This window comes from Lepidochelys olivacea (assembly GCF_965140295.1).
Source record: "Lepidochelys olivacea isolate rLepOli2 genome assembly, chromosome: 8".
NCBI lineage: Eukaryota > Metazoa > Chordata > Testudines > Cheloniidae > Lepidochelys > Lepidochelys olivacea.
The window spans coordinates 35,276,447-35,292,535 of NC_140418.1; the positions used below are offsets into that span (position 1 = coordinate 35,276,447).

The 16,089-nt window shown below is 50.6% G+C and overlaps 1 protein-coding gene across 3 annotated transcripts; it reads right to left on the reverse strand.

Annotated features, from left to right (window-relative positions):
• Nucleotides 1-1,423: 1,423 nt before the first annotated feature.
• MZB1 (marginal zone B and B1 cell specific protein) lies at nucleotides 1,424-14,677 on the reverse strand. Of its 3 annotated transcripts, XM_084635999.1 has the most exons (5): nucleotides 14,623-14,677; nucleotides 12,518-12,656; nucleotides 6,283-6,404; nucleotides 4,169-4,273; nucleotides 1,424-3,269 (listed from the first exon to the last, which is right to left on the reverse strand). In XM_084635999.1, the coding sequence occupies exons 1-5, from the start codon at nucleotides 14,634-14,636 to the stop codon at nucleotides 3,083-3,085; spliced, it is 567 nt and encodes a 188-aa protein (XP_084492125.1). In that variant the 5' UTR covers nucleotides 14,637-14,677; the 3' UTR covers nucleotides 1,424-3,082. The 3 variants fall into 3 exon arrangements, with proteins under 3 accessions (XP_084492125.1, XP_084492124.1, XP_084492123.1); XM_084635998.1 differs by lacking the exon at nucleotides 14,623-14,677 and having other exon boundaries at nucleotides 6,283-6,398; nucleotides 12,518-12,781; XM_084635997.1 differs by lacking the exon at nucleotides 14,623-14,677 and having other exon boundaries at nucleotides 12,518-12,781.
• Nucleotides 14,678-16,089: the final 1,412 nt, after the last annotated feature.

Sequence of the window (16,089 nt, forward strand, 5' to 3'; positions counted from 1 at the left end):
TAATTCTTTGAGCACTCAGCCCTACGGGACATGGTAACATTGTACATGAATGTAGTAGCTATTCTCATGTAGAATGAGGAGGGATGCTATAATGGCCGTGGAGCATATTAGAACTTGACTTGACTTAACTAAGGCCTTGTCTACATGGGAAAGTTGTGCCAGTTACATGGCTATAGTTATACTGCATAGCCAACCTCCTGTGTGGACACACTTATTCTGGTATGAGTGTCCATAGAGGGAGTTATGCTGGTAGAATTATAATGGTTTAAATTCACACTTTAGGCTATACTGCAAAACCTTCCCATGTAGCCAAAGCCCTAGGGCCTTATTCTTCTCTCATTAACACTGGTGTAAAACAGGAGCAACTCCATTGCAGTGTTGTTACACTAATATAAGGGGGAGCAGACTCGGGCCCTCATTTTCAGTTTGATGCCAGCGCTCATTCAGCCATAGGCTGTGGGTAAAATTTTCAAAAGTGTGTAAGTGAACTAAATCTGATTTGAAAAAGTGCCTAATGCCCTTTGACTTTTAATGAGTCCTAGACTCCGACGTGACATAGGCACTTTGGAAAACATTACACTTTTTCTTTTGGTTTTGTCAATGGCTCTTTAAAGGGACAATGTAAAAAAAGTCAGAGTATGTGATGATCCCAACAGAGGATCTACAAATGGTCTCATTTCATGAACTGGTTGAGCTATTCATTATGTACAGTACGCATCGTGACATCAGACCCTTTCTCGGTTAGAGAACAGTGTATGAATCAGTCTAGGCTTTTTTTCAGTGAATGTGTTGGAGTGAATAATTTTCAGACCGTAAGTCGATTGTGAACAGTTCACTCAGACTATTCCTTGTTTGGGGCATGTAGTCGATTACCAAAAGTCACATGACATTGTTCCATTCCCTGATTGGAAGAATGAACCATTTTAATCAGCTGCAAATGGTTGAATCATTAAAAGTTGTTACATGAAAGGCTAACGAACAACATGCTTTACAGACGAGCACGCTCTTTGCTAAGCTGGGAAAACTTTCAGCACTTGTGAACATTTCCACAAATGCCTGAACACACACAAGCAGGGACTCATCCAGCCAGGTGCTAAGTGCCTCCAACTCCTACTGACAGTAATCAGAGCTGAAGAATGCTGGCTCAGGACGTGCTCAGCACTACACAAGATCAGGCCAGATCTCCCAGAGTGCTCAGCTCCCACTGTCCTGAGCCTTTTACTAAGCCAGGCCCATGAGTAGGGCTGGTCAAAATTTTTTGATCTCAGCAGGTTTTTGACAGAAAATTGAGTTTTCAACTCAATAAATTTTTTCCCCAAAAGTGGCTGCTTTCCCTGGGATATTTTGAGTTTTCATTGAAAAACTGAAAACCAAACACTTTTTGCTTTTCAGACAAACTTTTTTGATTTTTCAATGACATGTCAACATTTTCAAGTTTTCTTTAATTTTCATTGTATTTTTCTGTGGCAAAATAAACCAGTTTTCAGGCCATCATGTTTTATAAAACAAACCATCCCCTGAAATAACAGCGCCATTCAGCCCAGACACTCGGCCAGCTAGAACTTAACAATGTAAAGCAGGAACCTAGAACAGGATCAGAACAAAGTATGAAATGCACAACCTGCTCATCAGCCTGCAGGTCTGTGAGCCACAAAAGGAAGCAGCTAATAACTGGAAACATTCCAAAGGAATGACTCTCGCTGTCAGAAATATCCCACTGTGAAGGAAGAAGTGAAGGAAGTTAGGTGGAAAAGGGTTGAAACGTCCCTAAGTGCTGGGAAGATAGGGCAGCAGGGTCACCTGTTGAGCCCACAGGTGATGAGCAAAAGACAGGCAGCCTAAAATTAGATAGAAATAACAGGGGAAGAATAGCCAAGGGAAAACAATTGATCATACAGTGAGTAAAAGGCCCCCAAATGCACTTAAAACCCCTCCACCTAAACAAAGACAGAAAGTTTCCACACTGACTTAAGCCATCAATGCCCTTGTGCTCAGTTAGGGTGATGGAGGAGACACCTTAGCGCTGCCAGGCAATGGGCACTAGCCCATACGAGGGAACAGCCTAGAAAGAGATTTTTCAAACCACCTGAAACACATGTATTTGCACCATGGGCGCCATAGGGTTGACGATCATTGAAATGACCTTCTGAGAATGACTTAAAGATGTGAGATACAGTGGGAAATGATGGGCCATTGATTTATACTCATATAGTTAGTAAAATGCATTATTTATAGAATGTACAGCTAGAAACCTGAGGAATTCAGCAGCAAACCTACATATGCCCCATGCCTCAATGCGGGAAAGGAAGTCAAAGGGACCTGTGAGGAGTCGGGGCTTCTAAAAAGCAGGCTGGATGTAACTATTTCAGTTTACTGAGCTTATATGAGATCTAAGGGGCAGAGCCTCAGCAGGTGGAAATTGTCAGAGTGCCATTGACTACAGCCCAGCTCCAACAGACTTTGCTGAAGCTATGATAATTTACACTGAGGATCTGCCACCATGTGTTTCTGGCATTGGATTGATATATGATGTGTAATTATATATGTGTGTTGGTTTATTTTAGGGTTGCCAATAAATAATTGCTGGGCTAAGAATATAATTTTATTCTTATAAAGCTGCCTGACTGTACGTGTCGTTTTGTTATGATAGGGTTGCCTGGATTTACATATTGGGTTGTTATTATTTGGTTGCCTGACTGTATATTTTGGTTTGTTATTATTGGGTTGCCCGGAGGTACACGGTGGTTTGTTATTATTGGGTTGCCCGGAGGTACACGGTGGTTTGTTATTATTGGGTTGCCCGGAGGTACACGGTGGTTTGTTATTATTGGGTTGCCCGGATGCACACGGTGGTTTGTTATTATTGGGTTGCCTGTCAGCCCTGCGAAGCTACAGGGATTGATCTTTTTTAAGCAATAGCAACAATGTAAAAGAGCCTGGAAGCATTTCTTTTTTGGGGGAAAGCCCAGAAACATCACATTGGTCTCCTTTGATGGCCAATCTGCCTTGGCAGAAGCCAGGCTGATGGAACACACTCGTCAGCTTAGCCCTACTTGCCAATCTTCCCTGAGCGGGAGCAGAACTACAGCTCAATCTGCAGAGCCTTCGCTTTGTTTAGGCTTTTGCCCTTGGTGTTGCGAAGTCTTGTACAGGTGCTCTGCTCTTCGGCGCACAGGAACTCTGCCAAGGCAGCCGGCCTGCGTCGGTACTCCTCGTAGATCTGCTCTTCCCCAAATTCACCCAGGTAGCTGTGGCACAGCTTATATAACCTACAAAGACAAGAGAAACAGAAACAGGAATTCACGTCATTGTTATGGCAGGTGCCACCAGGTGGCGCTGTCACACACAGGACAACAGGTTGTTTATCTCAGCGTGTAAGCCATACATGGAGTTGGAAGCAATGCAGGGTTGTGATCTAGTTTCTTTGCGGGGAGCTGTTGCAAACATCTAGCAAGTTTGCTCTCTGCCTTAATCTCCTGAGCTAGAGTTGCTCACTGGGGCTGAGATTTCTGCAAGAGGGGATTGTTTGGGTGCTGTGTGAACACCGCCATTCCTGGACTGGCACAAAGAGTGTCAACAAATAAGTGACACTACAAAAATATCCAGACTCAGGGCCATGGATTTCTCCGCCAACGTGCATGGCTCCGAAATCTGCTACTGCTTGGCACAAGGTTGGCAATGTTCACCGTGGAAAATGGGACTCAGGCCCGGACTCTTATAGGTATTTAGGCATCTAAATTGGGAGTTAGGCACCAAAACCCGTTTAAAATCTGGCCTTTGGGCACTTCTGCAAACATTACTCGTGTCACAGTGCCAGTCTGGGAGTCAGGTGTGGAGAGCATGCTCAGCAGCTGCCCTCTCTCCTTTGGTACTCAGCAGGAAGTGGAGGCTCAGGCTGGTCCCTGGTTGGGAGCGAGAGCCCCGGGGGACCTGTGCAAGCCCCATTTCCATTTCTTTTGGAAGGCACCATTAATAGAGCCCAGTTTGCCACTGGCAACCCATTTAGCATCCAGAAAAACAGCCAGTTGGCTTCTAGGGGGGGTTGTTCCCCCCAAATACAGCAGGGAATTGCATTTGGTATTTCAAATTTTGCTGTGCCCCCCAAGGCTACTCCTCCATTAACACGCTCCCCAGCCCCCCACTCTTGTTTGCCTGGCTCTGGGCTTACCTTGCTGGCCATGGTCCACCCGTCATCATGACACTCATGGTCTCCTGGCTCTCCAGGCCAGGCCCTGCGAAGCGTTTCACACCCCCCACTTCTTTCACTCCATAGCTGGGGAGAGAAGAGGGAACATCACAAAGTCACAGTGATGGTGACATGAAACATGAGTCTGTGCCTTTAAGAAGCTGTGAGGAAGCAGCTGCTCCACACAAACCCCAAGTCCCCTGGGGAAGGGGAGTGTGAGGCCAAGCAGTTGGTGGTTGGGGCTAGTGAGGGGAGGGCAGCCCAGGCCTTTCCTCTGATTACATGGGGGGCCTGTAAGCAGGAATCTATTAACCCCCTTGTTTATGTTCCTGTTGTTACATGTCACTGAACCTTGGGAATTTGCCTGCAGCTAAATAAAACACCCTCCCTGAGGTTGGCTTGAATCTGAACTTTGATCAATTGCAGGGCTGGGCTGGAGCCCAAAGCTCAGAGCTGAGCCCTCGGGAGCTGTCGAGATGGGCAGCTCCAGAGCTGAGCGGCACAGCTGGCTCCTGTCTCCAGGGTGGGCCTGAATTGCAGCCCTGGATCCCAGTGCTCTGAGTGCCAGGGTAGTGCAGGGCTGAGCCTCACACAACAGGCCGCTCTCCGAGCACAGGGCTCTATCCCCTGGCACCCTTGAGTGAGCTAAAGGGAGTGTGGAGGGGCCAGAGCGTGGCTGGAGGCCGTAGGCAGGGCTGTGGCAGTCAGCCAGGATGGGGAGCGCACACTGGAGACACACCTCTGCCAGCTCTGAGGGCGCTGCAGCATGCCTCCCAGTCTACACCCAGGGCAGGGGGTGCAGCCCCCTTCCCACCGCCCACTGGAGATCTCACACCTGCAGTGGAAAGAGGGGGGAGCTGGGCCTGCCTTGCCCAGGGTGGGCAGGAAAGGGGAGCTCCTGGCACTGTCTCGTCAAATTGGGTCCTGAGCCTCTTCAAGGCTCCAGGCCCATTTCCCAGGAGCAGGGCTAGCTGTGTCATAGTGGGTCAAGTTTCAGCAGACAGAAAAAATTCCCCACACATCTTGCAGGACCCTGTACAGTGCCTGGCTTCCTGGCAGCTCTCACATAGGGCTGGTCTACATGACAACAAAGCCCAGACTTGTCCCTGTAGAGAAGAAGGATGGGCCAGTGGTCAGGGCGCTGCCTAGGACTCAGGAAAGCCAGCGTCAGGTGCCCCGGCTGTCTCTGGGGCGGCAGAGGCCCAAAGGAGCTGGCTCACCCGGGTCTCGGAGTTTGGGAAGGGCTGGCCCAGGCACTGGTGGCCTGGCTCGTGGGCGGGACTAACACTCTGAGAAGCAGCCGCAGGTCTGCACGGTTGTTTTGGTCACTGGTCGGCTCACCAGGCTGGGGGGCCTGCAGAGCCCCTTTCCCAACCAGCTGCGATCCAGGCTGACCGAACAGCACCGACAGCCTTGCCTGCCTGGGTCAGGTGTTTGGGGCTGGGACGTCAGTCCAGCTGAGACGGCAACCACCTTTTCCAGTGAGAAAGGCCAGGGAGCTGCTGCCCTGAGTGAGGAGACCACAAGGCTGAATGATGCTGGGGAAATACAAAGGCTACCAGCCTGCTCAGGGCCCAATGCTGCCAGGTGCTAAGCACCTCTGGGAGAAAGTTCACCCAGATTCCTGGTGTCTTCCATGGGTGCTGAGCACCTTCCAGGATCACGGTGCTGTGCCTAAGGGGCCACGGAGCATGGGGCTGTGCCTAAGGGTGGTTCCGTGCCCCCCCATCACCCTTTGCTTTGGGCTTGGAGCACGACTCCCCAGTCTGAAGAAATCCCACTAATCCCAGACCTGCCTTGATCATCTGTGCTGTCTAAATATGACCTTCCCTGAGTCATTCTAAGCTCCCCCTGGACTGCTGAGGACTGAGTTGCTGTGGGGAGCCTGGTGCCCTTCCCATTCCCATCTGACGCATCAGCAGGCATCTCCCTGGAAATGCTCACGGGTCTCTCTGAGTTTAGCTTTGCTGGGTCCCGAAGTGCAGCTCAATTCCTTTCTGGGGGCTGAGGAGGAGAGCAGGCTGGGCTACGCTGGGCAGATATACTGGCTACCACGCACATATGATGGGCTCAGATCAAAGCGTGCGCTGACTCACCTTTCCCAGCTCTGCGAGCAGCTGTTCTCCAGTGTGTCCACATATTCGGACTCGCTGAGGCGAGCGGCCGGCGCTTTAGCAGATGACCGTTTGGATTCTGCTTTTGTCAGGTATTTCTGCATCTTCAATACAAGACAGAGACCGGTCAGCTGAGACTGATATAATATTAAGGAGGGAACACTGCTCCATGAAGCATGGTGGGGATGTTAGCAATGCACAGCCCTGCTCTGGTCAGGGGACGCCCAAACCCACTTGTCTGAATGTGCTTCTAGTGCCTAGATTTTCGTGGAAGGGAAACACCGAGCGGATGTGACAGTGCACACACAAACAAACCTGCGGGCTTTCATGGTGTCTAGCCAGGGTACCTCACCCATATATTTAAATTACACACACAGGGCCCAATCTTCCAAACTGATGTGGCCCCTTGAAACCATTCTGCTGGTGTAAACAGATGATAAATGACTCCCAGGGTCTCCTGGCATAAGGAGATTCCTGTGTCATGCCTCTATGTCTGCCCCTTCCAGCCCGTGGTGTAAGGGTCATTGGTAAGGCCCTGCACTCAGAAGAGCTGGGTTCAATTCTTGGCTCTTCTAGAGCAAGTCACTGACTCTTTCCAGGCCTTGACTCCTGCTCTGTGGAATCGGGCTGCCATGTGCCTGGTTTGCAACCAGAATGTCCAGCTGAAAAAGGAACCTGGCAGCGTCTGGTCAGCTGTGCTGACCAGATGCTAAAAGTCCAGTTGGCCACAGTAACTGGCCTTCGCCACTGGGGGTAGGAAGAGCAGCAGCTGCGGCTGGAGCCACTGCTCTCCGCTCACCTGGGACGCCTGACACAGCAGTGGCTGGCTTCCAGATCGGGCTCCAAGAGGTAGGTGCCGCCACCTGGTGGTGGTGGGGATCCTGTCCACCCGCCTTCTGCCCTGATTTCCCCGCCCCAGCCCTCGCAGTGCCCTGATTGGGCAAGCTCTGTGTCAGCTCCTCCCAGCTCCTCCCAGGTGCGTCCTGGCAGAGTGAGCGATGGAGGGAGGGGGGCGAGGAGTGAGCAGGGGCGGGGCCTCGGGGGAAGAAGTGGGGCAGAGGGCTGGGCAAGCGTATTCGGTTTTCAGCAATTAGAAAGTTGGAACCCTACTGTGGAAGGATCCATCCCTTCCCCTTGGGATGCATGGAGGAGGAACCCAGGAGGCACTCAGACCTGCACTGGTGCAGCCATGCCAGTACTGGCTAGGAAGCCCTACCAAGCCTGCCCCAGTCAATGGGGCTGCTCAGGAGCAGCTCCTAAAGCCAGCCTGGCTGTGTCTGTCATAGAGTATCAGGGTTGGAAGGGACCTCAGGAGGTCATCTCTAAATGGCCCCCTCAAGAATTGAGCTTACAACCCTGGGTTTAGCAGGCCAATGCTCCAACCACTGAGCTATCCCTCCCCCAACATATATCCCCAACTTTCGGGGGGGTGTCAATGGAGGAAACAATGTCTCTCCCCAGCTTTTGTCCAGCTCCTTCCCCCTTCCTGTGCCAGCGGCCTAACAGCTGCTGGGCTCGGCCAGCAGGTCTCATCAGTCCCCAGCTGGGCAGGCTGGAGACTGCAGCTGGGACTCCTAACTAGGCAGCTCTGACTCTACCCTGGCCTGCCTCAGCCACCCCCCACTGACTGGGGGGATTTGGGTGTGGGGAAGGCAGGGCCTGGCTGGACAGGCGGGGAGTAGAGTGCGCTGGAGGGGACTGAGCTGGTAGCAAAGCCACCAACCATCCTGCAGGCCTGGCCTGCAATTGCAGCTGGTGGCCACCAGGGGTGCAGTCACAGGCAGCCAGAAGACCCCTTTCTCTCACCCTGTGCTGCACCCCGTGCTGCACCCCCTGCTGGATTCAACCCAGGAAGCAGCCGCTGCGGGAGCAGGGACCAAAGGGGAGCAGGGAACAGCATTGACCCCTGGTTCCCCTTCTGGCACCTGCCAGCATCCACCCATATCCCTAGCCCCCTGGCGCTCTCTAGAACATAAGCCCCTAATGCCAAGGTTTGTGCAGCTCCGTGCATGGCCACTGCTGGGGCCAGGGCCTGTTGCCCACAGACTGAAGCTGAAAGTTATATGGGCAGTCTTTTCAAAATGCAAATCAGCTCGTTAAATAATCTGCTTAAAAGTGGGACACACCACGTGTCCCCTCCCTCCAAACCCCTGGGGGAAGCGGTGAGTGTGTGAGGGATGGACGGATGGATGCACAGGCCGAGGGATTGCTGTGCAGCAACGCCTCCAGTCCATTTTGCACGTGAGTGGGGGCAGGAGCCTGTCTGCAACGTGGTCCTCGAACACTTGCCCGGAGTTTCCTTTCTTTCAGGCCAGAAGCTAAAATAAGTTTACATCCTCCCCTCACATACCAGTAAGGCTCAGCTGCAGTGGGCATGCAGAGGCAGCAGCAGGCCACCTGTTAGCAAACGTTTGGAGCAAAGCCTGAGGCCAACAGAAAACCAAACAGGCATTGGCCCTGAAGGATGGCAGATGAAAGAGACTGGTGGAGGGGGGCGGGGAACGATGGAGAAGAGAGAGCTGGACAAAGAGATAGGAAGACAACAACCTGCATTGGATGGCCTAAGGCCCCTCCCTCTCTAATTCTTATGAGCCCTGTGCTACCCTGCCAAGCTGAAAGGCTAGGTATTGAAGGCTCAGCACTCACAACAGAGGTGAGGCTAGCTAGAGCTCAGCACCTAAACAAGGGACTGATTTATCAATACCCAACATGCCAAGCTGTTTGGCAAAGCCTGGCACAAGAGCCAAAAAATAGTTACTCTCAGGGGCAGCTGCAGCTCAGCTCGTCTTTATTCTGCATGGTTGGAAAGGACCTGTTTCAGTCACCACAGCACCCTGCCATAGTGTCAGGGTGTCAGTGCCCATTTGCAGCTGTTTGCTGAACATGTGTAATGAGTTTGGTGGGCCTCAGTCTTAGCTCTCAGCAACCACCCCTGTAACTCAGAGCAGCTACAGCCTTGGCTTTCTCCTTGGCTGTCTGCTCTGGGTCAAGGAGCCTGCACCCCCCACTCTCCTGTAGGAGTGGTCCCTCCGGGCCAGGTCTGACGCACATGTAGGGAAGCAGGGCATGATGGGAGGGAGCTTGCGCTGCTCTTAGCAGTGCTTTATCTAGGGGGCTGCCAGCCCAGCACAGAACACACACACTTTGAGCCAGGCATAGGCACTATGGCTGAGTTCCCATTGAAGTCAAATGGAGTCAGGTGCCTGAAGACCTCTGAGGAGCTGAGCTAGACCACTAAAGTGTTCCCAATGCAACAGTCTCTATCAATGAGCCAAGTCCAGAGAGCTGGGGGCTCTAGTACTACGTCAGAGCGGTGAGCTGTGCGGGATGCTGGATGCAGCAAAAGAAACCCATTCATTAGCTCATGGGCAGAAAGGCATTGGGCACAGACACAGCAGCTGGTCAGTGATCAGGGCTCCTGCGGGGGATCTATGACCAGCTTTGCCACTGACTTGCTGCATGAACATGGCCAAATCACCTAACCCTCTGAGGGATGGGGCATAAATGCTTCCCTATCTCCTACAGGGGATTGCAAGGCTGAATTCCTGGGTAGGAAAGAGCTGTGAGATCTCAGCCAGAAGGGGCTGTAGTCAGACTCGCACAGGGCTGGTATGGCTTGACTGCAGCCTGAGCCCAGCGAAGGCTATTGAAAGCAGCTGTGTGGCTGTTTTCTCGGGGATTTTCTCCCGGGACGCTCTGCACCTGCAGGCTTCTGGTTGGGGTGATTTGCATAAATCCATTTTTACCCTCTAGCGGGAAAACAGAGGCTGCTTTGGGACGGCTGTGAGCCAGCTGTTAACGGCAGCATCTCTGCAAGAGGAGGTTTTCTTTTTAATACACCAGGGACATCCTCTAATGTAGATTTAACTTCTGCAACTGCCCATGTTGGACTGGCAAGCTATGAATGCCTCACCCCTGTGTCTCCCGGAGAGCTGGGCTCTCCTGCATTAGTTCCTGTGCAGCGCTGCATGGCTGTCTGAAATACAGGGACTCAAGGCCCTCAGCAGTTGCTCCTGCCTCGGAGTTCAATGCAGATATGCTGCTTTGCTAAGGAGATAAGCCGGAGGAGAGCAGGACTGCCAGGAGCCCAGGGAAGGCCCAGTACTTCGGCTCAGGACAGGTCACTGGTAGCCGTATGTCCATTCCCACCTAGCTTTTGGGGGAGGGGGGCGAAGCTTAATTCAGTCATGCTTAGGAAGCACCTTGAGAGCTTTAGATGGAAGGTGCTGTGCCATTGTTAGGACTGAACATTTGTTTCACAATGGCGTGATCCAAAGGGCATTGAAGTTAGCGGAAAGACTCCGCACCACTTGTCTACTCTAGCCTTTCCCCCTTAACATGTCTTCACACCATTACTAACTCCAGGGCAGCTCTAGTGTAGACAAGGTGCTGGAATTTAGCTGCTGCATTGCCTAACCCTGCTCAGAGCAAGTCTAGATAAACTCAGCTCCGACACCCATGAGGAACAGATCTGCCAAGTAAGAAGCTGCACTTTTGCAGGGTTACTTTGCAGAGCAGAGCTGCACTTTAAGGAGGTGATTTGGAGTGAGCTTTTCTGAGTGTGGCACATGGCATTTGGATGGGAAAGTTCCTGAATGGGCTGAGAGGATAAGGTGTCTACAACATAAACTGTGCCTCCGAATAACAGTGGGTGCTAAATTGTGTTGGGGGCCAGGTTCTCAAAATCTGGCCTCAGAGTGCCTTGCTGAGCCAGAAGATTATTACAGCAAAGCGGTGTGGGATGCATATAACTTTGGTTTATAGCCAGGCACAACAATTTGTACCCGGTCCACAATGTCAACCATAAAAAGTAAATAAAAGGCCATTAAATCTGGGTTACATATTACAAGTCACTTGCATCAACTGCGGAATTTATACCAGAGGAAGGGGAGAAATACCCAGGAGAGCCAGTGCTAGAGAATCCAATTGCAGGACTGAGTCCTAAATCTCTGGCCCAGGAAATGCCTGCTTCATGCCAGGGAGACTGAATGGACATTGTTCCCCTGGCTTTCCCTAGACAGTGGCCGCTGACCCATTCCTCTTCCCTCACAGTTTCTAGGAATGTGGGCAAGGGAAGCAGCTCTGGCAAAAATTCCTTTACCAAGATTTTAGAGCCGGATTCTCCTCTTAGCTCTGCCTGGCAGATCTCAGCTCTGGTATTCTGATTCCCCTTCATGCTCTGACTCTCAGTGCCTGCCCCCTCGCTCCCTGAGCAGCAGAACCTGTGTGCTTCAGTGATGGGCAGAGCCCATCCCAGCGCTGGAGGATAAGGTAGGGTTTGCCCCATAGAGATTTAGGGCTGGGTTACTCTGGTCACGGAAGGTGAGAGCCTAATCCAACCCACCCATTGAGCCTTCAGAAGTTCCTCCACAGGACAACCAAGAGGCCCATGCTCCTCTGGCTGGCAGGAGGGTGGGGGGCATATACAGCCTCTCTGTGCCAATGGACTCCTCTGTCAATCAGGTGGAAATACCAGCAGCAAAATCAGCTGAGCAGCATTGGAAATCCCTGTGTAAGGATCCTAAAGGGGAGGGCCTGTCTTCTTGTTCTCTCCTGGTCCATGACAGGGGGTTGCTATGTAATAACAGTAACAACAACAAAATAGAGACTCTAACAGGTCTTGTCCATCTCTCCTTTTGCTCATACGTTATAATACACTGACTTGTAATTACATGGCAGTTACAGCGGAATGCTAGAGGGTAACCCAGTTACTTCACTGTCTGGGTATAGGATTTCAGGCTAGGTACCTGTACCCAAAACTACCGTTTCACAGTTGTTGTAGTGTCATGTGTTAAGAGTGACCCTAAAAGGGTAACAACAAGTAATTCAGTCATGGAGTTCACTTGACTGTTAATAGTATCTCCATGTATTGGAAGCATAACCACACTATAACTATACACTAATTACTACAATGTAACTACAGTCACTGTATTATAAACTTCAGTGCATCTGATGAAGTGAGCTGTAGCTCACGAAAGCTTATGCTCTAATAAATTGGTTAGTCTCTAAGGTGCCACAAGTACTCCTTTTCTGTTTGCGAATACAGACTAACACGGCTGTTACTCTGAAACCAGTGTAACTACAGTCACTATCATCAGGTGAACCCTCAGTTCTGTGATCCACTGATTTGCTTCAGATTTTAATGCGTTTCTGTGTGGGCCTTTGTCCCGGGCCGCTGAGGCCCAGTGGCCCTAATGCTTGCGGGGCGGGAACTCACCTGGAAGGCTATCGCTCTGCAGGCATCACATTGAAGGTGCTCAGGCATATGGGCAGAATAGGCTTCCTCAGCGTTGAAGCGGGGGGCCGTAGCAGAGAAGGCCGTCTCCGAGACTGGGCCCGAGTCCCCGAGGGGGTTGCTGCAGGGAGAATGCTTTCTGTCATCTGCTGCTCTTAGATCAAAAAAGGTCAGCACCAAGACAGCCGGCAGCAGTGACTTCATTTCCCCTGCTTAGAGAGCCCCTCTCAGGAAGCTACTGAGAAGGGAGAGAGGCTGAATGCGCTGAAAGGAAGCAGCAGGTCAGCAATAAGCAAACCCTTTGGCCAATGAGAAGTCACTGACACTTCACCAAGGCAGTGTCACCCTCTGCACAACCCGCTTTGTTGTAGTTTTTTTACCCAAATGAAAACCCCGTTGGTTAAGGCCCTGGTACAAACACCTGGGGGGCATTGGTGCTGCAGCTTTCCACTGTTTTCCCCTTCTTCAGTCTCAAGGCATTTATGGTGTTTGGGGGTCACTTGTGGCCATAGTTCTGCTAAATATAAAAAGAAAAGGAGGACTTGTGACACCTTAGAGACTAACCAATTTATTTGAGCATAAGCTTTCGTGAGCTACAGCTCACTTCATCGGATGCATGAATGCATGATTGCATCAGATGAAGTGAGCTGTAGCTCACGAAAGCTTATGCTCAAATAAATTGGTTAGTCTCTAAGGTGCCACAAGTACTCCTTTTCTTTTTGCGAATACAGACTAACACGGCTGTTACTCTGAAAGCTAAATATAAAGACACAGAAGCATGAAGGTGTTACAGCTGGAAGTCCTACGAGAGCAACCAGACTGCTTCCCTCTTGGGCTGATGCAGGGTTGAGCTTATTAGCTAGCCTCCTGGCCAGTCTAGGGTTAAATTTCCCCAGGCCTCAGGTTTCCACCCCTTTCCTGGGAGAGTTTATTCCTCTGCCTCATTCACTAACCCCTAGGAGTGTTTTCAGCTTAATTCCACCCCCTGATCCCTAGTTCTGTCCTCCTGATAAATAATGCCACCCTAAATAATTCCACACCCCAGCTGAGATGTTGCACACTTCCAGGGTTTGCAAAGAGTTCTCAAGTTCCCACTTACAAGCTGGTCACTCTGAAATCCTTTATTCTCTCTTTTTCAATCAGCCCCCCCAACAATCCCCTGATTACTTGATTGTTCTTCCCTGCTGCATTCCCTCCACTTTCTCACCCTACGTCTCCCCAGTGCCATAGAGGAAGTGACAGCTTGTGTTGCTTTTCTAGCAGTGGTAACGAGTGGCTCACTTTCTCTTTGGCGCCAAACTTTGCCTGAGCCCAGCCCTGCGGCTCTGAATCAGTGGGAGCAGTACCTGATTAAGGCCTGCAGGGTCAGACCCCAAACGTTGCTCAGACAGTCTATGACTCCAACAGGTGAGAGATGGTTTCATTGGGGCACCTAACTACACTAGGCTCTGTGGACAGTCACAGCCTCTCCTAACAAATACTGTTCCATGACACAATGGCCTCAGCTGGGGTAGTCCATAGACTTCGCTGGAGCTGCCTGATTTACACTAGCTGGTGATTTGGCCCCTTGTGTTTTGACTGAAGCAATCAGGCAGCTGGTCGGTGTATCCTGGATTCTGTAACTATCTTCAGGGAATCCAGGCTTTATTAATTCACTGGGGGGTGGAGCTGGGCACTAAGCACAAATCCATCATAGCCCCCCACCCCCAGCTCTTCTGACCAAACTCCCACCAGGTTCTCACATTTGTATGGCAGTTTGCTCTGCCCCCTTTGCTTTAGCTACAAGAAGCTCCCCCCACCCCACCCCCTGGACTCACTGATGTGCTCTAAAACACGGCAGGTCCCTTGCTCAGAGCTAAAAGTGCAAGGAAGGGTTAGCCCGGTGGCTGCAGGCCAGGCGCGATCAGCTGACTGGCACAATTCCTAGCTACACTAAGGAAGTTCAGACCCATCTTTGTGAAATTTCAGTCGCCTCCAGGTAAATCAGCAGATCGGAAGAGCAGACTTGCAGTTATATTGCCCTCAGGGAGAAAACCACTTAGAATCTTAAGGCTTGAAAATGTAGGGCCTGGTCCAAGCAAACATACCCCTTTCCTTCCATGCAGCACACACTGAGGGCTTGGCTCTACAGCTGGCTCAGATATACAGCGGAAAGGTCAGCCTGGCTCAGATGGGCACAAATGGAGCAGGCTGCTGGTGAATGGAAGACGGCAGGTCAGTGGCATCTGTGAAATGAGTTGGCAGGTCTCAGTACATAGATCTGCTGAGCATGGTATAACAACCCATATAGAATAGAATACAGTAGCCAAGTAAAGCACCAGGTGGCACCATTCCTGGCAGTTGCTGCTCTTTCCAGGTGGATAGATTTTATTTTTGCTTAAACCTGGGTTCCCCCCCACCCCACCGAACCTCCCACCTGCACAGCTTTCAGTGCAGAATCAGAGCTTGCATAGCTCTGTGCCTCAGTTTTCCCATCTGCAAAATAAAAATAATATGCCACTTAATTACCTCCCGGGGCATTGTGGGGCTTAAATCATTTCTGTTTGTGCAGCCCAACAGAAAGGCAAAGAAATAATAAAAGAAGAAGGAGCGAAGCTCTCATCACGAGGAAGAGCCTGATCCTGCATATTTTGCCTACCCAAAACACCCTGTGGAGTGCAGCAATACAGAAATGCAACAAGTATCGGTTTAGCCTGGGGCTGTTGTTCCATGCAGCATTGTATTCGATTTCAAGTTTTTTTGGATTGTCTCTTAATGATGTTTTCTGTCACGGTCCAGTCCTGCAAACGGAGGTGACTTATCTTCAACTGGGGCTCCTCAAATAGACAGCTTCCAGGACCAGCCCCTTAATGGGGTCAGAGGCTGAACTGGCATAGCAGGTTGACTACCAAAGTGCCCAGGGCCCATTGAAATCCACAGGAAGCTTTTCATTGGCTTCTCTGTGCTTTGGATCGGCACCTCAGTGAATCAGCCTGTACTGTACAGAAGAATTGCATTCAAGTCGAACATATCAGGAATCTGCATCAACATACTGCGCCCCCCGTAAGGTGGGTTCCGATACAATTTCACACACATGATTAATATAATGGTTTCAAATCTCACCACTTTTATTGCCCTTTAAAAATGTATTTGTTTTATGCATGTTAGAGAAAGGTTCCTTTAGCCCCACGAGCAGGACAGGGTCCAGTATGACAGTCCCGTCCAGTCCTATCTCATTGCAGATATAACCTCTGCATTACAAAGCAAAACAAAGTATTCAACACCAGCTATTTTGTTCAGTGTCTTCATCTTCTCAAGTGTATACAAAATTTTCCTGGAACAGGGGAAAGACACAAATACATCAAAGGGAGACAACAAGGCACTTTTAGCAGGTCCATCTGAACCTATCTTTCCAGCTTGCTGGGCAAAGCATATTCTCCGGAGCGAAGAAGGCCTGGCAGTTCAGAGCGTCAAGTGTCACTCCTGTTGCTTTTTTCTGGTGCCGCACGTGATCACATTTAAAAAACAAAACCAGATTAGCACCAGTAGACAACTGATCAGCTCTTGCATTTACT